At 35.5% G+C, this 18,200-nt stretch overlaps 1 protein-coding gene across 2 annotated transcripts in view; it reads right to left on the minus strand.

Annotated features, from left to right (window-relative positions):
• SKIC3 (SKI3 subunit of superkiller complex) overlaps positions 1-18,200 on the minus strand; it is a 73,512-nt gene that overhangs the window by 13,609 nt on the left and 41,703 nt on the right. For both annotated transcript variants that reach the window (XM_069491896.1, XM_069491897.1), the window contains 7 exons: positions 15,619-15,840; positions 14,654-14,726; positions 11,232-11,285; positions 10,946-11,057; positions 6,754-6,882; positions 2,733-2,854; positions 898-1,056 (listed from right to left, as the gene is read on the minus strand). In XM_069491896.1, coding sequence (XP_069347997.1) covers positions 898-1,056; positions 2,733-2,854; positions 6,754-6,882; positions 10,946-11,057; positions 11,232-11,285; positions 14,654-14,726; positions 15,619-15,840 — 871 coding nt within the window. The remainder of the gene's footprint in view (positions 1-897; positions 1,057-2,732; positions 2,855-6,753; positions 6,883-10,945; positions 11,058-11,231; positions 11,286-14,653; positions 14,727-15,618; positions 15,841-18,200) is intronic.

Here is an 18,200-nt window from a genome sequence, read left to right on the forward strand (position 1 = left end):
CCTTCAATTTTTCCCTTTTAGTTGACAAAGTATTTCTCCCCTTGATAAAGAACATGTGATCATGAGATTTATCATATGGCAAACTTACTCTAAAAGAGGGGGAAAAACACTATCTTTCTTCAAGGATTAGAGTAAAATGGAGGCTTACCTTGCACAACCCAACTATTTCATGCAATTAGATCATGTTTTTAATTCTCTAAAGCAAGGATATCAAAAAGCGGATATAATAGAAGATGTGAATGAAAACCAAATTATAGTAAAATATAATAATAAGCTTCTAAAAAAATCTGTAACAAAGCTTCTTTGATACTTTCTATGGGGTACAGAAAGAAACACAACAAATTAAATAAAATTATGTGCTTCTTTGTATTTTAATATCAATAAGAACAAAGCACATAATGATCATTGTGTATTTATCATTTTGGATAACCAGAGCCAGCTAAAAGAGCAGATAAATTTGTTGATTCAAGTATCAATTCTGAAATACCTATTTCTGAAAGCACTAAATACAGGTTACCTGCAAATTAGCTAGGGAAAAACTACACATATCCCCTTTAGAGGCAGAGTTAAACACTATTACTGTACCCTTATTATATATAAAATGTCTGCAACACTTCTTTAGCTCTCCTCCATCAATCCATGTAAAAGGGTATTTTCTCCATTGTTTTAAATTGAAGAAATTTATAATTAAGAAAGCTCTGAAGTGTTATAGTAGCAGATTCTAAATTAGTATTCAACTTCCTTAGTTTCTCTAACCACAATACTCTTTTACGTCTTGAAATTGAGAGATACCATGGTAAGATTGTAAGCAAGACAAAGATAAAGCATATTCCTGACCTCAACTAATATCATGGAGTATTTTAATTCAGGACTCATGTATGAAAGGAGAGAACTTACCTGCCAAGCTGGAACAGAGGTTGAGTTGGACATGACTGTTTTTTGTAGCTCTTCAAGTACAGCATCTGGGAGTGGCTTCTGTGATTCCAGGAGTGGTTTACACTGAACTTGTCTCAAAAGTAAGATGACAGCTGGCTGATCAGGGTTACTTTTTAAATTCTAAAAATTAAATCCCGAATAGGAATACATCAAATAGGCTCTTAAATGTTAAATGTGAAAGGCAATTAGGCTATTCTCCATGTTGGGAAAAAATTCTGAATCTAAACCTTTTTTTATTATACAGTAAACAACTGCAAAACAAAACACTGAACAGCTTAAGAATATCAAACCCTATACTTCACTTAAATAATCTTTAAAATCAATAATGCTATTATTGTGATTTATAAGTCATTTATTTTGGATTTAATATGTCCCTTTGACTTTGTTTACTCCTGGGTGATAGCCTGAAAATTTTAGGTTCTGAATGTAAATACCTGAACTACGAAAATATAAAATTAAGAGTGAAGGCTATCACTATTCCTTACTTGAATAAACTATACTATGCAAGAAGGAAAGAGGTATAAATTTTTTCTTTCTTAACTTCTTAATAAGAATATTCACTGCATGTCATTATTTCAGGAACACACTTCTAAGGTACTAGGAATAAGACAAATTACCCATTTTCCCATTTCCCTAAGCTATTATTTATACCTTAAAACACATATATACATACACAAATGTATATATGTAAGTGTGTATCTTTCCACATAAATATGAAAGTAAAAGAATTTCTCTAAACAAGTCCTTCCACTATTAAATATTTCTTTTTTTATTGCTTTTCCCTCAATAGCATACTTTTTTATTTTGTACTCATTAGATGATAGTCTTAAATGTATTTTTAAAGTTTATTTAATTCCTTTCTTCTAAAGTAAGAGAATGGAATAATAAAATGACAAGGCAAGATTCATAAAGTATTACTTATTCCATTAGAGAGCACATAGCAATTGTGAATTAAAGCTTAGTAAATGTCCACTGTGTAATACCCTATCTGAACTTAGGTGTAATTCCTTAAATAAAAGAGAAAATGTATTATTCTGCTTTTCACAGAATTCAAGGACCAAAGGAATCTTCAAAAGTCCATTCTTCTTTCTCTGTAAAATTTAGATTGATGTTTCAAAAAGCATTTCTCGGAAGACAACACAGGCAAACACGATCTCCCTGGTAAGCATTTATAATGTTTTCAAGCAAAGTCATGTTTAAAACTCTCCTTAACTATTAAATTATTTCTAAGTAGGTTTAGGAAACTGATTCATTCAATGAATATTTATTGAGCTCCTACTATGTGCTAAGCAAGGCACTAAGAATTTACTCACAGAGCCTGTAAGCATAGAGCCCTACATCCTGGCATGTAAAAATTGGCTACTGAGTAGCTCCAGGCACCCATTCAACAATCTCCATGGTCATCCTATGTGATCCAGAACTTTGGGAAAATGAAGGGATACTGGAAAATATAGCATTCTGAAGGGAAAAATCAAAGAATTCAAATCGCAACTCTATCCATTTCTAATTGTGAGTTCCTGTACAAATTTCTTATCCTCTTTAAGCCTTGGTTTCCTCAACTGTAAAAATGGGGATACTAATAAATACCTACATCATAGGATTGTTGGGAAGTTCAAACACAAAATGCTAAATACAGGCATTGGCTTGTAGTAAGTACAGTAATCAATAAATGGTTATTATCACCATAATTATCACCACCACCACATGCTCTTTAAATAACATGCACTCCATTTCTGAAGTTATTTTCCAAGTAGGATAAGAATTCATGAATTTCAATGCACATTCCATAACAATACCTTTGTGCAGAGAGCCTCAGCTTCAGATATTCTTCCAGTATCTAACAGACCAGTGACAGCTTGTGAGAGAGACCACATTTCAAGAGACTGGTTGTAATTTTCAAAGAATTCTTTGTCTTTAACTGTAAACCAAATATGTTGATGTTACTTTCTTCTGCAATTTATATTGTGTTCTCAGAAGACTAACTAGTTGCAAAAAATATTACAATTAGACTTATCATGCATATATAGTTTTTAAAACTTACATGTACCACTGGAATACTATAAACTATCCTGACATAAGACAGGTTTCTGAAATGTTTCATGGTGGGAGTATTTGTAGCTAAATAACTTAAAGCCTCATATACTTGTGACTTACATAAAAAAAAAAAATCACTGTATGTATAGTAACAATGAAAAGAATTCATTGAAAATAACGTAAAGATTTACTGCTATATAATGGATATAAAATAAGCAGCACATATGCAAACTACACAATCTGATAAGTTTTAACATAAGTACACACCAGTGAACCATCAGCACAATCAAAACCATGGACATATTCATCATTACCCAAAGTTTCCTCTTGCCCCTTTGTAATTACTCTTCTGTCCCCAACTCACCCCATCCTCCCTTAGCCTCTGTTCCTAGACAGCTTCTAATCTGTATTTTGTCACAACAGGCCAGTTTGCACTTTCTAAAATTTCATGTAAGTGGAATCATATAGTATAAACTCTGTCTGGTATCTTTCACAGATATTAAATGGTGAATTACATTCATTTTCAAATGCTAAAGCAATATTGCATTCCTGACCTAAACCCCACTTCATCATAATGTATTATTTTTTCTATGAGTTGCTGGGTTTGAATTACTAAAGTTTTGTTATTAAATTCTTCCATCTATATTCATGAGTGATGATGTTCTGTAGTTTTCTTTTCTTGTAATGTCTTTACCTGGTTTTGGCATTGGGTAATGCTGGCCTCATGGAAAATGTCAGAAGTGTTAACATCTTTTTGATTTTCTGGAAGTATTTGTGTACAAGTGGTATTGTTTTTTTCCTTAAATGTTGGTAAAATTCATTAGTTAAGTGTCAGCTTCCAGATGGCTGACTAAGCCAGGCATGGTGGCTCACACCTGTAATCCCAGCACTTTGGGAGACCAAGGCAAGAGGATCACTTGAGCCCAGGAGTTTGAGACCAACCTGGGCAACACAGTGAGACCCCTATCTTTACAAAGAATTTAAAGATTAGCCAGGTGTGGTGGTGCATGCCTATAGTCCTAGCTTCTCAGGAGGCTGAGGAGGGAGGATTGCTTGAGGCCAGGAGTTTGAGCTTACAGTGTTCTATGATTGCACCACTGCACTTCAGCCTGGTCAACAGAGTAAGTGAGACCCGGCCTCTAGGGGAAAAAAAAAAGATGGCTGACAAGATTCATCAGGTACTTATCTCTTCATGGAGAAGAACCAAAACAGCAAGTAAATAATCACAATTTTGAATAGGTCATCTAACAGAGAACACCGTAATTAAAGAAAAGGAAGGAAGGAAGGAAAGGGAAGAGAGGTAGCCTGCTTAGGATTGGGCCAGGATCAGCTGGGAGCCTGGAAAGGCTCTCTAATGTAGGGAAAGAGTAATTGAGAGACACCCAGCTGTCTACATGCCTGCCTTGGACTCCTACAATCCTAGTCACGGGAGAGCCCCTCCACCTTTGTGGGCCCTGAGACTAACACAGGAAGCTGCCTGAAGACTATGCAGTGGCATTGCTCCAAAAAGGGAGCTCACACTGAGACCCACAAAACCCCAAGTTCTAAGAAGCTACAGCACAGTGCCACTTTGATAGTCTACTCCTTACCAGACTGCATCCTGTCCTGGGGCACCAGGAGCCACACAGCCCTTGCATCTCCACATCCCCAGCACCCCACTGACAGCCACTGTAGGCTGTGGTGACGCCAAGGCACGAGCAAAGCACATGCCTCCCTCAGCCACCTGCCTACAGCTGCTCCCACTGAAAGCAACCACACCGTCCCCAATAGCAGGGCCATAGCACAGCTGCTGATGCCCCCACTTGAGCATTCCATTGGCAGCCTGGAGATCATCTCATTCCTGCCTACCACAGCCAGTACCTACATGCATCATTAGAGGAACTAAGGACAGGTCTGCCCGGCACAGACTTGAGCACCCACCCAGAGGCCTGGGGGTTGCCCAGCCCAGCCTACCACAATTGACACCTGAGCACTCCTCTTGGGGTCTGAGGTTGGGCCCACCCAACCTGTGGTTAACACTGCAGCTGGCACCAACCTGCACATACCACCTATGGGCCTGGGTACTGGCCTACCCTGCCCATTGCAGCAAATACCAATACTAGTCCAGACTGCTGGGGTCCCAGAAGATTGTCCCACCACTTCCACTGCCAAGCCCATTCCACACCTGCTGCCCAGGGGTTCAAAAACCCACCCAACCCACCCACCCACTGATGCCATTCCCAGCACCCAAGAAAGCTACCTAGAGGTCTAAGAATTGGCCTGCCTGGACCCACTGACACCAGTGCCAGCCTAAGCCATCCTGGAGCCAAAGGACAGGAATAATTAGCCCGCCATTGCCATGATTTGGGCCTGAACAGTGGCCCACCTGACATCCCAGACCCCAGTAAAACTTTATGACAGCCTCTACTAACAACCACATCCTAAGCCACCGAGGAAATCACAGACACCCACTGACAACACTTAACATTTACTAAAAAATAACTAATAACCTAAAATTAATTTAGTGAAAAACTACTGTTCTGAGACAAAAGTAGGGTAATCTTTTTGTTAATCAAAGTAGGTTAACCTATGTGTAGATCACTTTTCTTTTTTTTTAAATATGATTTTGATAGGAAGAATACTGTCCCCTCAAAGATATCAATGTCTAATCCTTGAACCTGTGTATATGTTACCTTACATGGCAAATGTGATTAAATTAAGGAGCCAGGGACAGGGAGCGCATCCTGGATTATGATTTATGGTGGAATTCTGCTTTCTGTCTAGGCTTCTAGAATTCTGTTGATTGTGATTGATAATGCAGGCAGAGGGTGCCTGAGTAACCAGATGGGCTTTACTAGACAGAAACATTATATACAATGCTGCTTTTTTGTTGCTAGATAAAAAAGCATGTTCAATATGCCTTTTCCTAAGCTAGGCAGAAGAAACAGACTCTGTCTTATGTATCTTTTTAGGTAGACCACTTTTCACCTCTCACAAAAATGCGCACTTCTCATCTCTCCCGATAATCAAATCAAACACAGGACTGACAGAGGACCTGCACTTGCCACCTCTCACAAAAATCAACTCCAACGAAGGATTCTTAAACTAACAGTGAAAAGTGCTACGGTTCTTAAAATAATGGTGAAACGATGGTGGAATAATACTTAAAATAATGGTTTCTTCAAAGGCTCTAGTACCAAGAAGTTTTGTCTGGGAAAGCTATTTTAGAATTAAGGATGTAGAGACCAACCTTATTACAATTACAGTGAAAAGTGCTATAAAAACTGCAAATAATTCTTAACATAGTGCTTATTTCAAAAGTTCTGCGACATACCTCTTGGAAATATCCAGCTACCTAGGCCTAAACATAGATTAGTCTAGAGAACCATTTTCGATTCCCAGCTTCAATGAAGAAATTTATAGATTTACAAAATAATGCTAACTAAATCTGATTAGAACAACAGCTACCCTAGCCAAGATTCCCAGGAAGAATCAAAGGACAATTTCAGTGCTGGTTTTAGTAAAGGATTGCTTCCAGGTCACCTCTGTCCTAAAACACTGGTCAAGACTCAAAGCAGAAAACTGCCACAAAATGAAGATTTCAGCTAACAGAACATATTGGACTTTTTAGCTATATAGAAGAGAAGAATATATATGTCCATCACATTTCTGTACAGCTGTTACACCTGTGGATTCTTTAATGAGTGTATTTTTTATAACAATATATGCTGAAGTTGTTTTCCTGATTTTACCATTTAAAGAATCTGAATTAAATCATGTATAAAAATGTTTTTTAAAACTTACTTGAAGCAGAAACAGCAGATAACAATGCCAAGTACAAATCTGTCCTCTTTGGCTGAGCGTTGTTCACTAGAGCCAGTTTATGATCAGCATGACAGGCTGACATTAGCCCGGCCCAGATAGCAGGGTCACCTAAAAACAGGAAATACAGTTAGAAGTCTTGTTAAGATCAACATGCTGCTGAAAAACTATCAAAAATGAGAGTAAAAATTAATATCAACATGTTGGAAAACTACCAAAAATGAGAGTATAAAAAGAAATTAATTATATCTCCATAAAAATTCCCCTTTTTTAAAGGAAAACTGAATTATACTTGTTTTCAGAGACACATTACTACATCCATCTTTCAAGATTTGCCATTTTTTCTAAACATGTCAGAGGATGAGAAATATATTAAGCTCTTCTTCCGTGGCTGGTTAGCTCAGTTGCCTAGAGTGCTAGACTACCAAGGAAAGGGCAATTAGATCCACTTTTACTTCACACCAAGGACAAACCTCAAATAGACACTTATCTTCATTATTCAGTCCTTGTTTTAAAGGCTTTGTCACAGAATAACCAAGGTAACACAATTTTTTTAGGTCTTAAGAAAAGTTTGAGCAAAAGGAAAGGTTCAAGATTTTATCTGTATTTTAACAGGCAGGCATGGAAGTCACTCTATCACTCCAAGCAAAGCATTTATATAATTATATATCCTTTAGTTCATTTGATATTTCCTTCCTTCACACCTTGACAGCAGTTTCCCGGGAGGGAGGAAGCGTGACAACAAGCAGTGGGACAGAGAGGTAATAAGAGAAAGAGATTATGCATACAGACTTCCCTTTTTAAGCAAGTTCCTTATGAAAAGAAAAAATTGGAAGAAGATTTCTGGAACATAGAGGTTTTTTTCATTTCCTTGGTCTTTTATTTTTATAAATCTTATTTTGCAGTTTACTTCAACAGTTAATATTTTAGTCCTGCTACCCTTAAAAAGCAAATCAGTGATTTAAAATCCCCCAAGGGGGTGTTAGTTAAACAATACAATCACTTGATCAAACTTTTTAGCTTTAGTTCTTTTGTTTTTTATTTCGGCATATTATGGGGGTACAAATGCTTAGGTTACATACATTGCCTTTGCCCCACCCAAGTCAGAGTTTCAAGCGTGTCCATCCCCCAGACAGTGCGTACTACGCCCATTAGGTGTGAATATAACCATCCCTTCTTCCCCCTCCCACCTGCCTGACCCTCAATGAGTGCTGCTACTATATGTACACGAAAGTGTTGATCAATTAATACCAATTTGATGGTGATTACATGTGGTGCTTGTTTTTCCATTCTTGGGATACTTTACTTAGAATGAGCTCCAGCTCTATCCAGGATAATACAAGAGGTGCTAGATCACCATTGTTTTTTGTGGCTGAGTAGTACTCCATGCTACACATATACCACATCTTATTAATCCACTCATGTATTGATGGGCACTTGGATTGTTTCCACATCTTTGCAATTGTGAATTGTGCTGCTATAAACATTCGAGTGCAGATGTCTTTTTTATAGAATGTCTTTTTATCCTTTGGGTAGATGCCCAGTAATGGGATTGCTGGATCAAATGATAGTTCCACTTTTAGCTCTTTGAGGTATCCCCATATTACTTTCCATAGAGGTTATATTAGTCTGCAGTCCCACCAGCAGTGTATGAGTGTTCCTATCTCTCTGCGTCCACACCAACATTTATTGTTTTGGGACTTTTTGATAAAGGCCATTCTTACTGGAGTTAAGTGATATGTCATTGTGGTTTTGATTTGCATTTCCCTGATGATTAGAGATGTTGAGCATTTTTTCCTCTGTTTCTTGGCCATTAATCTGTCTTCTTTTGGCTTGTTTAATTTTTTATTATTGCTGATTTTCCTGAGTTCTATATAGATTCTAGTTATCAGCCCTTTATCGGATGTATAGCATGCAAATATTTTCTCCCATCATGTAGGTTGTCTGTTTGCTCTCGTGATAGTTTCCTTGGCTGTGCAGAAACTTTTTAATTTGATCAGGTCCCATTTATTTATTTTTGTTGTTGGTGTGCCTTTGGGGTCTTCTTCACAAATTCTTCGCCTAGGCCAATGTCTGTAAGAGTATTTCCAACATTTTCTTCTAGAATTCTTACAGTTTCATGCCTTAAGTCTGTTATGCACCATGAGTAGCTTTAGTTTTATATTTTTTCTTATCTGACTGCTCCATTCAATATATGACTCCTATCAAAGGTATGAAATATGTATCTATTTCATTTAGATGGTCAGTATTACCGCTAATAGTATAAGAATAAAATCACAAGACTCATTAAAATCTATACAGATGAAAAACCTTTATAAAAAATTAAATACATACCTTTATGTTATGAAATAATTTCTGCCCCAGACAACTGTCTTATTTTAAGTAACACAGACATATTCAAATTCTAGAACAAACAAATGGGTACCATTCCCTAGAATTTATTTATAATGAGATCTGATTACTATATAATGAAAGGCACATGACTGAACCTTAGGGTTTTAGGTCTAGCAATGCCACTAATTAACATGTGGTAGCTTTTCCTTTGGGATTCATTTTTCTATAAAACAAGGCCGAGGTACCATCAGGTCTAAAATTCCATGATTCCAACTGAAGAGGATTCAGTTTCTTAATATTGACTTACTTTTAAGATTAAGTGAACAACCCCTTTAGGGATCTTATGTTATTACATACTTTAGATTTCTGGCAGGGGGATGGACCATAGTAGGCAGCAATTTCTTCTGTCACAATACAAACAAATTGCTGTTTCTATTAACTCTTCCACAGATAATCAGCAACTCCAATACTCTATGAAATAAAGTGATACTGGGATAATATATAAACTACAAACCTAATAATTTTAAACTACAGTTTGTTGAAAATACCTCTTAGTATCACAGAAACACTAATCTAGCAGAAATTGGATTTTCTTTTATTCAATTCTAAATTCTTGGGATTATCTTCAAATTCCTGAAAAGACTCCTTGGTATACATTTAGCAAAAATGTACTTTGTTCAACTAAATATCTACAAAGACTAGATGTATAGTCACATATAACTACAATTATATTCACTTTCATTGGACTCCCAAGTCTCGAACAGGCACTCATCTTCACCACCCAGTCCCTGTTTTAAGCACATTATATGATGACTCTGCTTCCTTGAGTATGTGTGTATCCAGATAATATGGGAAAATCAGAGGAGATCATTAGAGAAGACTTGTCTGGGCAATCTTACCTTTTTCAAGTCTATGGCCTTACACAATCAAACGCTAATAGATCTTCTGTCATTCTGTATCCACAATAAGAATTCTTGAGAGTAAGTCTATCTAATATTTGCTTGAGAACATCTCCAAAAACCAGAAACTTATCAATATATAATATAGACAAATTCAATTTTTTTTTGTTCTGACCATGTCAAAATGAAAATAAGGATAATCAACAGGATATTGGTCTGTTTACTTATTTTATAAAATAATCCCTGAAATGTTAGATATTTTGCAGCTTAGTTAGGATCTTTACAGTTTATTGTGAAGATAACATTGAACCTATTTTTTGTACACTCTGTTTACCAACAATGCCTAAACAAAAGCAATAGCATTCTGATCTAACAAATGTTTGAAGTGCTCTAGAGGAATAAATTTTAATGCTATATTTCATGTTTAAAATAGTATTATATAAAAATCCACCTCATAACTCTACATTGCTACACATTACAGTCCTCTAAGGTATTTTTCCAGTAGTGTTAATGGATACATGCTGAAGTAGTCATATGCAACAGCTAGCTCCAAAGAGGTCATAACCTTGACATTTCCAATAGTTGCCACATAAGACATATCCCATTCTTCAAACTACAAATATCTAAATATGCTTATTAACTAATTTAGTAGCTATAGGTAAACCTCTTTAAAACTTCTTGAAAATACATATATAATTCGGATTTTCATTAACAGGTAATAGAGTATCTTTAAGTAGGCATTCCTTTCAGCCTGTTCCAGTAATTGATTCTGTCTTAATTAATAGTGGCCAAAAGCAGACAATCAAATAGTATGCAAAATCTTAAAACATTTTCTTAAAATTCCCTTTTGTCTTATTTTCTGGAAATAAAAACTTTGTTTCTATAACTCACAAATGCAAGATTGACAGAATCTGAATTAGTGAAATGAATATTATATTCACCTGGAGAAAGGAGCGCTGCCTTCTGAATGGTCTTTAGTGCAATATTCTTTTCATCTTCTGCTGAACTGCTTCCCATTGCCAACTGATTTACTGCAGTATATAGTAATGCCTTCTACATAAAAGAAAAGAAATATTTTAACCAATTCTCTTTGTAGCTCCCTGTCTTTTAAACTGATGAAAGTATTTGATATGATGTGACCCCAGAGCTATGAAGAAAAATTATTTAATTCCTTCATAAATATTACTTAACAAGTTGAACATTTCCGTGGTACTAGGGCAAACTAACCTTCCCATGATTTGAGTCCAGAATATGAGCCACGTTTCCTGCTACAGCGCCTCCCTATAATAGAAAATACTGATTAGGCAAATGTAACAACTTTCATGAAATAGTAAAAATTAAGACAAAATCTTTCCATTAAATTATTTGAAAGGCTTAGTTTTATCACACGCACAACTTCTAAACTCCTGATGTATCAACTTATTAGTACTGTTTAAAAGACTAGTTTAATATTTTTGTGAAAGGAAATCTTTTCCACTATGATCATTTCAACTCCTCTTTTACAATACTCATTCAACAGTTCAAAAGTTACATGATTTTACAGTGGTACCAAATAAATGTACACATTTTCTAATAATATAAAAGAGATCATGGAAGAAAGGCTGGAAAAGAGACAAGAGCAGAGAGGAAGGAAGGGAGGAAGAGATCAAAAGATAAACTAACATGGTTTTACTCCATGAAAATACATAGTATGTTTTAAACTTTCATAGTCCCTAGTAAAATAAATAACAAAAGTTCAGAGCACCATGAAGCTCATCATTGCTTCAATAAGCAAATCACTACTAAAAATAAGAAAAATATATGTAGCATCATAGAGTTTTCATAAGGTCAATCTGAAATCCATAACTCTTAAAAATTCAATTATTAGACATTTTACCTGGAAAAGAAAGTAAATTACAAGAATGATTTCATTTTACATCAAAAGAATACTATAAGGCCAGGCATGGTGGCTCACACCTGTAATCCTGGCACTCTGGGAGGCTGAGGTGGAGGATTGCTTGAACTCAGGAGTTTGAGACCAGCCTGAGCAAAAGCGAGATCCCCTCTCTACTAAAAAATAGAAAAAATCAGCCGGGCAACTAAAAATAGAAAAAAATTAGTCGGGTGTGGTGGCACATGCCGATACTCCCAGCTACTTGGGAGGCTGAGGTGGGAGGATCTCTTGAGCCCAGGAGTTTGAGGTTGGTGTGAGCTAGGCTGACGCCACGGCACTCTAGCCTGGGCAAAAGAGCAAGACTCTGTCTCAGAAAAAAAAAGAGAAAACTGTATCCCTCATTTCATACCAGAAGTGTATCAGAAATGTTTTCAAAACTGTATTTAGCACATAAATAAGGAATACTAAAACCTCTGTGGAAAAGAATGTGGAGATACCTCAAAGAGTTAAAAATAGAAATACCGTTCGATCCAGCAATAGCACTCTTAGGCATCTACCCAAAGAGCAAAAGTCATTCTATAATAAAGACATCTGCACCCAAATGTTTATGGCAGCACAATTCACTATTGCAAGGATGTGGAAACAACCCAAGTGCCCGTGAATTCATGAGCGGATTATTAAACTTTGGTAGATGTATACAATGGAATATTACTCAATTATAAGAAACGACAGTGATCTAGCACCTCTTATATTTTCCTGGATTGAGCTTGAGCCCATTATCCGCAGTGAGGTATCACAAGATCGGAGGAATAGCCTTCACATGTTCTCGCTGTCACATTGGTACTAACTGATCAACACTAAGGTGCTCACACAAAAGTAATATTCACTGGATGCTAGTCAGGTGGGAGGGGGTTGGGTAGGTAAACTTACAACTAGTGGATGAGGTGTGTGCACTGTATTGGGGAAGGTCATGCCTCTAGCCCTGGCTTGGGTGAGGCAAAGTCATTAATTATAACCAAAATATTTGTACCCCCATAGTATCCTGAAATAAAAATAAAAATAAATAAATAAATAAAAAGAATGCTAAAAACATAAATAAACTTTAAAAAAATTCAATATAAAACAAATAGAAGATAGATTAAAAAGAAGAAAGTCAACACAGCAGAGTAGAAGGATTTGGGAGTTAATCTGGGATTGAATCCCATCATCGCAACTATTAACTGATTTTATACAAGTTATTTAAACTCTGTCTCAAGTATCCTCCTCTATAAAATGGACAATACTTGCAGCTACTTCATAAAGTTGCTGGGATTAAATGACAAAATATATAAAAATGCTTAGCACAGTAGCTGACACATAATGAAGTACTTCATTCCAGTGCCTAATAATCATGGTCTTCTAGGTTCTCCGAGTCAATTAATTCACTTAGAATAACTAAAAATGTGGAATAAAACTTTGCTGCTGAAACTGTGGCCTGTGCACCAGCAGCACTGACATCCCCTGGAAGTTGTTAGAAATTCAGACACTTGGGCCCCACCCTAGACCTACTAAATTTTAACAAGATCACCAGGTGATTTCAATGGCACATTAAAGTTTGAGAAACAGTAGGATATTAAAAACCGTATTCTTAAAAGCATTTAATAATTGACAAGATATTAAGGACTTACCAGGCCAAACCTAAAAGAGAAAACTGGAATCCAGAAAGACAAGTGAACAGGGAAGCCACTTCTGCCATTTGCAGATGCCAACAAATTTTAGTTTTCATCTTAAAGATGGGCTACAGGGACAGAAATTAAAGCCCAGGGCTCACACAAGGAGGGGAGTATAAAGGAAACCCACATCAGAATAAGCTGACCCCCAAGTGGCTACATGCTCAGGTTCCAGGCGAATCCAAATTAAGCCAGGTCTCAGGTGACCTTGTAACCCAGGCACAGAGTAGCCTGGTTGGTCCAGAAACCTCAAGTTCTAAGCCTTATATAAGGCAGTCCCAGATTGGTAGAGCTCCTAAGCACCTGGCAGAAGCAAATATAAATCCTTTCTAAAGAAAGGTACCTTAGTTTTAAGCTTCAAATTATTACTACAAATAATTTTCAAGTACACACAATCAGACAGACAAAGAAACAAAGCCACCATAGGTGAAAACCAGTAGGACTAACAGAAACAGACCCACAGACTGCAAATATTAGAATTATTAGACATGATATGTGTTCAAACCATAATAGCTATTGCCATTATGTTTATCAACCAGTTAAGCGAACTATATGAAAGGACATATTAACCATAGGAGTTAACAGAATATAGAGTTCTAAAAATGTGTGGCTGTACAAACTACAATACAGTATATAATCCTTATAATCAGTGACTTCACGTTTATACTTACATTTTTGGACATTAGCAGTGTTGTAGTTCTTTTCATCTTACCTTTAAAAAGCTTTTAAGTAAAATTCTCTTTTGGGATTCAAAAACACATAGCTAATGCTCACTACATGGCAATGTCATGTCACTTTATGATACAGTCATTAACATAATCTGTATGTGTTCAAAAAGATTTTCCTACTTCTTTGTAGCTTCCCCAACACCCAGAACAGTACAATAATACAAGGAGGAAACTCAGTCTAGTACTTGTTGAATGACTGAAGGAAAATTTGGTTAAATAACAGAACTCCCTTCACTGTATTAATTATCTTCCAGAAAAATCATGCTATAACTTAAAATTATAATATTTACCACATCACAAGTTATTGTAGCTTTTGCCAGAATTTAGGACACTACTCACCTTTGCATTTCGTTGAGCATATTGAGCAACAACTCGGGACAAGAGAGACCAAAGAGCAGGGTCACCTGGGTTACTATAGAGATCACCAAAAGTAGCAGGCTTAGAGACAGAAGTTACTTTAATCATAAAATGTACAGATAACTAATATTTTATTAAGTTTAAAAACTTTTAGATGCCTAAAAAAGTTCATATTAATTGTCTATGTTTGGTTGAAAGTGTCTTAATTTTTAGAAAACATACTTTATATCTCCAATATACACCAATAGTCCTTACAAAAAGAAGGAAAAATCAGCAATGTGATTATAAAGCCATGAGACAATTAAAAAAAGTTAAGGAAATTTAATATCTTGTGTTCAAAGAAGACACAAAGAGATTAAAAATTATAGGATAAATAATATTGTACACCAGGAGGATGACCTCTAATAAAAATGACATCATAAGGAATAAACTTTATACTAAAATGATTTAATTTTTTAAAAATATAACTAACCAGCAAAGATTGTGAATAAAAATGAGCTATAGAAGGAAAAGAAACTACAGATAATTACTGCTCAAAATAAAATAAATAACCATTGTAGCTAATGATAGCTTTCTATTTTCCAAATTTTGAAGACATTAATTAATGTTTAAATGGCCAAAAAATTCCTAATACCAGCAACCTGGACAGTATCAGATAACAGACTGAGAATATTACAAACTTGGGAATAAGGGTTTATATAGCAAAACAAGGTTTGGGTCTTAACCTGATTAAAGGCCAAATTTGTCAACTGAATTAAAAGAAAAATTCTTATAGGTGAAATAACATATACAGTCAGTTACTTGGTCCTATGTAAAATTTCATAAAACCTGAGTCTGGTTTCCAAAAATATATACTTATCTTACTTTATAGTCTTAATAAAGTCCAAATGTTAAACACAACCACATACAGTATAATCAGGCCTCAAGTTCACAAATGCAGAATTTACCTATGAACAGCTTTAGATGTTTGTCTTTGCACTGCCACACTGCGGCCTTGGAGCGCATAAATTGCTGCAGTAAGAAGGCACCTCTGATAATCATTGTCTTTGTGTTTGATGTGCTTCAGCAACTCATTAAGTGCTGCTTTTGACAGTGTAGCATCTTGCATTGCCAACCCTAGTGCACATAGGGCTTGAAGGCTTTCTGCGGTTGGTTCCTTTAAGATAGAGCTGTAAATACATTTGCAAATCATCCATTAGTCATGACTACACTAGTCTTTTTCTGTAACTATTAAAACATTTACTATTTAGTATAAAAAGCAATTTATTTAAAGATTCACCAAACTAAGCCCAGCTTTAAGATAAATATAGAAACAGTCCAGGTGCAGTAGCTCATGCTTATAATCCCAGCATTTTGGGAGGCTAAGGTGAAAGCATCACGTGAGGCCAGAAGTTCATGACCAGCCTGGGCAACACAGGGAGAACTTGTGTCTACAAAAAATTGAAAAAATCAGCCAGGCATGGTGGTACACGCCTGTGGTCCCAACTAATCAGGAGGGTAAGGTGGGAGAACTGCTTGAGCCCAGAAGTTTGAGATTACTTGTGAGCTATGATTGTACCGCTGCACTCCAGACTGGGAGATACAGTGAAACTCTGTCCGTAAAAATGGGGGAAAAAAAAAAAAAAAAAGATTAATATAGAAACAACTTCCTTGGTGTTTAGAGACAGCAATTTCCCTGATCATCTGAAGCAGTTAAATGTATCAGTGGCCTTTCTCAGAGCAACAATAGCCAAATTTCTTTTTTGGTCATTATATCTAAGCTTTAGAAACAAACATAAATGAGTCTCTTTGGGTCTCAGTTCTAGGTAAATAATTAGAACAATTTTGCTAAGATACTGAGTTTCAATAAAATCCTAGAATGCACAAATAACCAAGAAAAAAGAATCTCTTCAATGTAAGATATGACTTTTAGCATTCCGATACAGCTTTGTCCTACTTTTCTGTGGCATTGAAACCTGAACTTTCCATAATAAATATAAATTGTTTCTATATCCACTATATTCTTGAGTATTTTTATGATTTGGGAGAATTTAAATTTTGAGTGTTTACAGGCAAAATCATGGATGTCTTACACTGGCATTTTAAAAAATTCTAGTATTTTTTTTCCTTTTTCAACTGTGAAATCTGATTTAGCCTTATTAAAAATCAATAATGTTTAGGAATCCTTGTTAATTTAAATGAAGAAAACCTTAGCTCTCTGCAAACTTCATGATGCTTCTAATAATTATTAACTTTTATACTGTAATAAATCAAAGGAACTTTTAAAAACTTTTTAAACATAGTTCATTAACTATAACAGAAATATTTATAACATTACAAAATATAGTATACCTACCACTATGTCTTTGGACTATTTTTGGAAGAGGGAAATTAAGAGTTTTGCACTTAATTTTGACAAATAGGTATGAAACATGAATTTTCATAGGCAGCTCTGGAGTAAATAGCTTACTTAAAGTATTCATAGGAACTCTGTTTATAATAAGAGTTAACAGATGTAGGAGTCCAAATAGGGAAGTATGTCAGTTAGGCATTGTCATTTCTATCAATATAAATAACTACATTGTCAACCGGTACAACTAAAAAAGCAAATAGTAAAATATACATTCCAATACTCGTGAAAAAAGAAATTCTAATTTGTGCCTTGGTTCAAAAGGAAAAACCTATCTACTCTAATACTTACTAATATACAAAATCTAAATTAGTACTGAAACGACTACCTCCCAATATTATACAAACGTGCTAAATGCTCAGTACCTGCATGTTGTCTTTTACCATGTTCTAGGGATTCTACATTTGATTATTGAATACCATAAAGTCTATGAGTTTGGTAACCAGATTTTTTTCTCCTTTATATAATAAACTTACGCCTACTTCCCTTAAATAAATGTCTAGGACACTGCTCATATCTCGATATATGAATGCCAAACAAGATCAAAAAACAGGTGACCGTGAACTTTTCATAGAAAGAAAGTCAAAGAAAAGAATGCCAAGGTGTAGAGAATGGAAGCAGATGATAGCGTTAAGTTTGGGTGATGACATCGAAAGAATCAAAAACAAAGAAACAAAGATCAGAAAAAATACTTAGCCCTGGATCCAACAACATAAAACAAAGGGTAAAGGTTTTTCTTTACATAGGGGAAGGGGAAAAGGAAAGATTATATTTTGTTATATTTTCCCACTTCCACCAATGGTCAAACTGATTTTGGTTACTGTTTTAAGTAGTAACCAATTACTAATCTAATTGCATCTAATGTGGAGTTACTTTTGCCCTTGATCTAATGTGGAGATATTTTTGCTATTGATTGTAGTAATCATCAACATATATAATTCTTCTCACCAAACATTTGCAAACACTTGCAAAACTATATACAACTTGAACACATTGTATATAGCCATAGACACAAGGATGTATCCATATAAAGTGACAGGATTTTCTTTTAAATTGATTGGTTTTCCCTAAACAGCGAAGAGAAGAAAGAATTGCTTATTTATCATAAAAGGAAATGACTTTAATCATGTAGGATAGGAC

This window comes from Eulemur rufifrons, chromosome 17 (assembly GCF_041146395.1).
Source record: "Eulemur rufifrons isolate Redbay chromosome 17, OSU_ERuf_1, whole genome shotgun sequence".
NCBI classification, from domain to species: domain Eukaryota; kingdom Metazoa; phylum Chordata; class Mammalia; order Primates; family Lemuridae; genus Eulemur; species Eulemur rufifrons.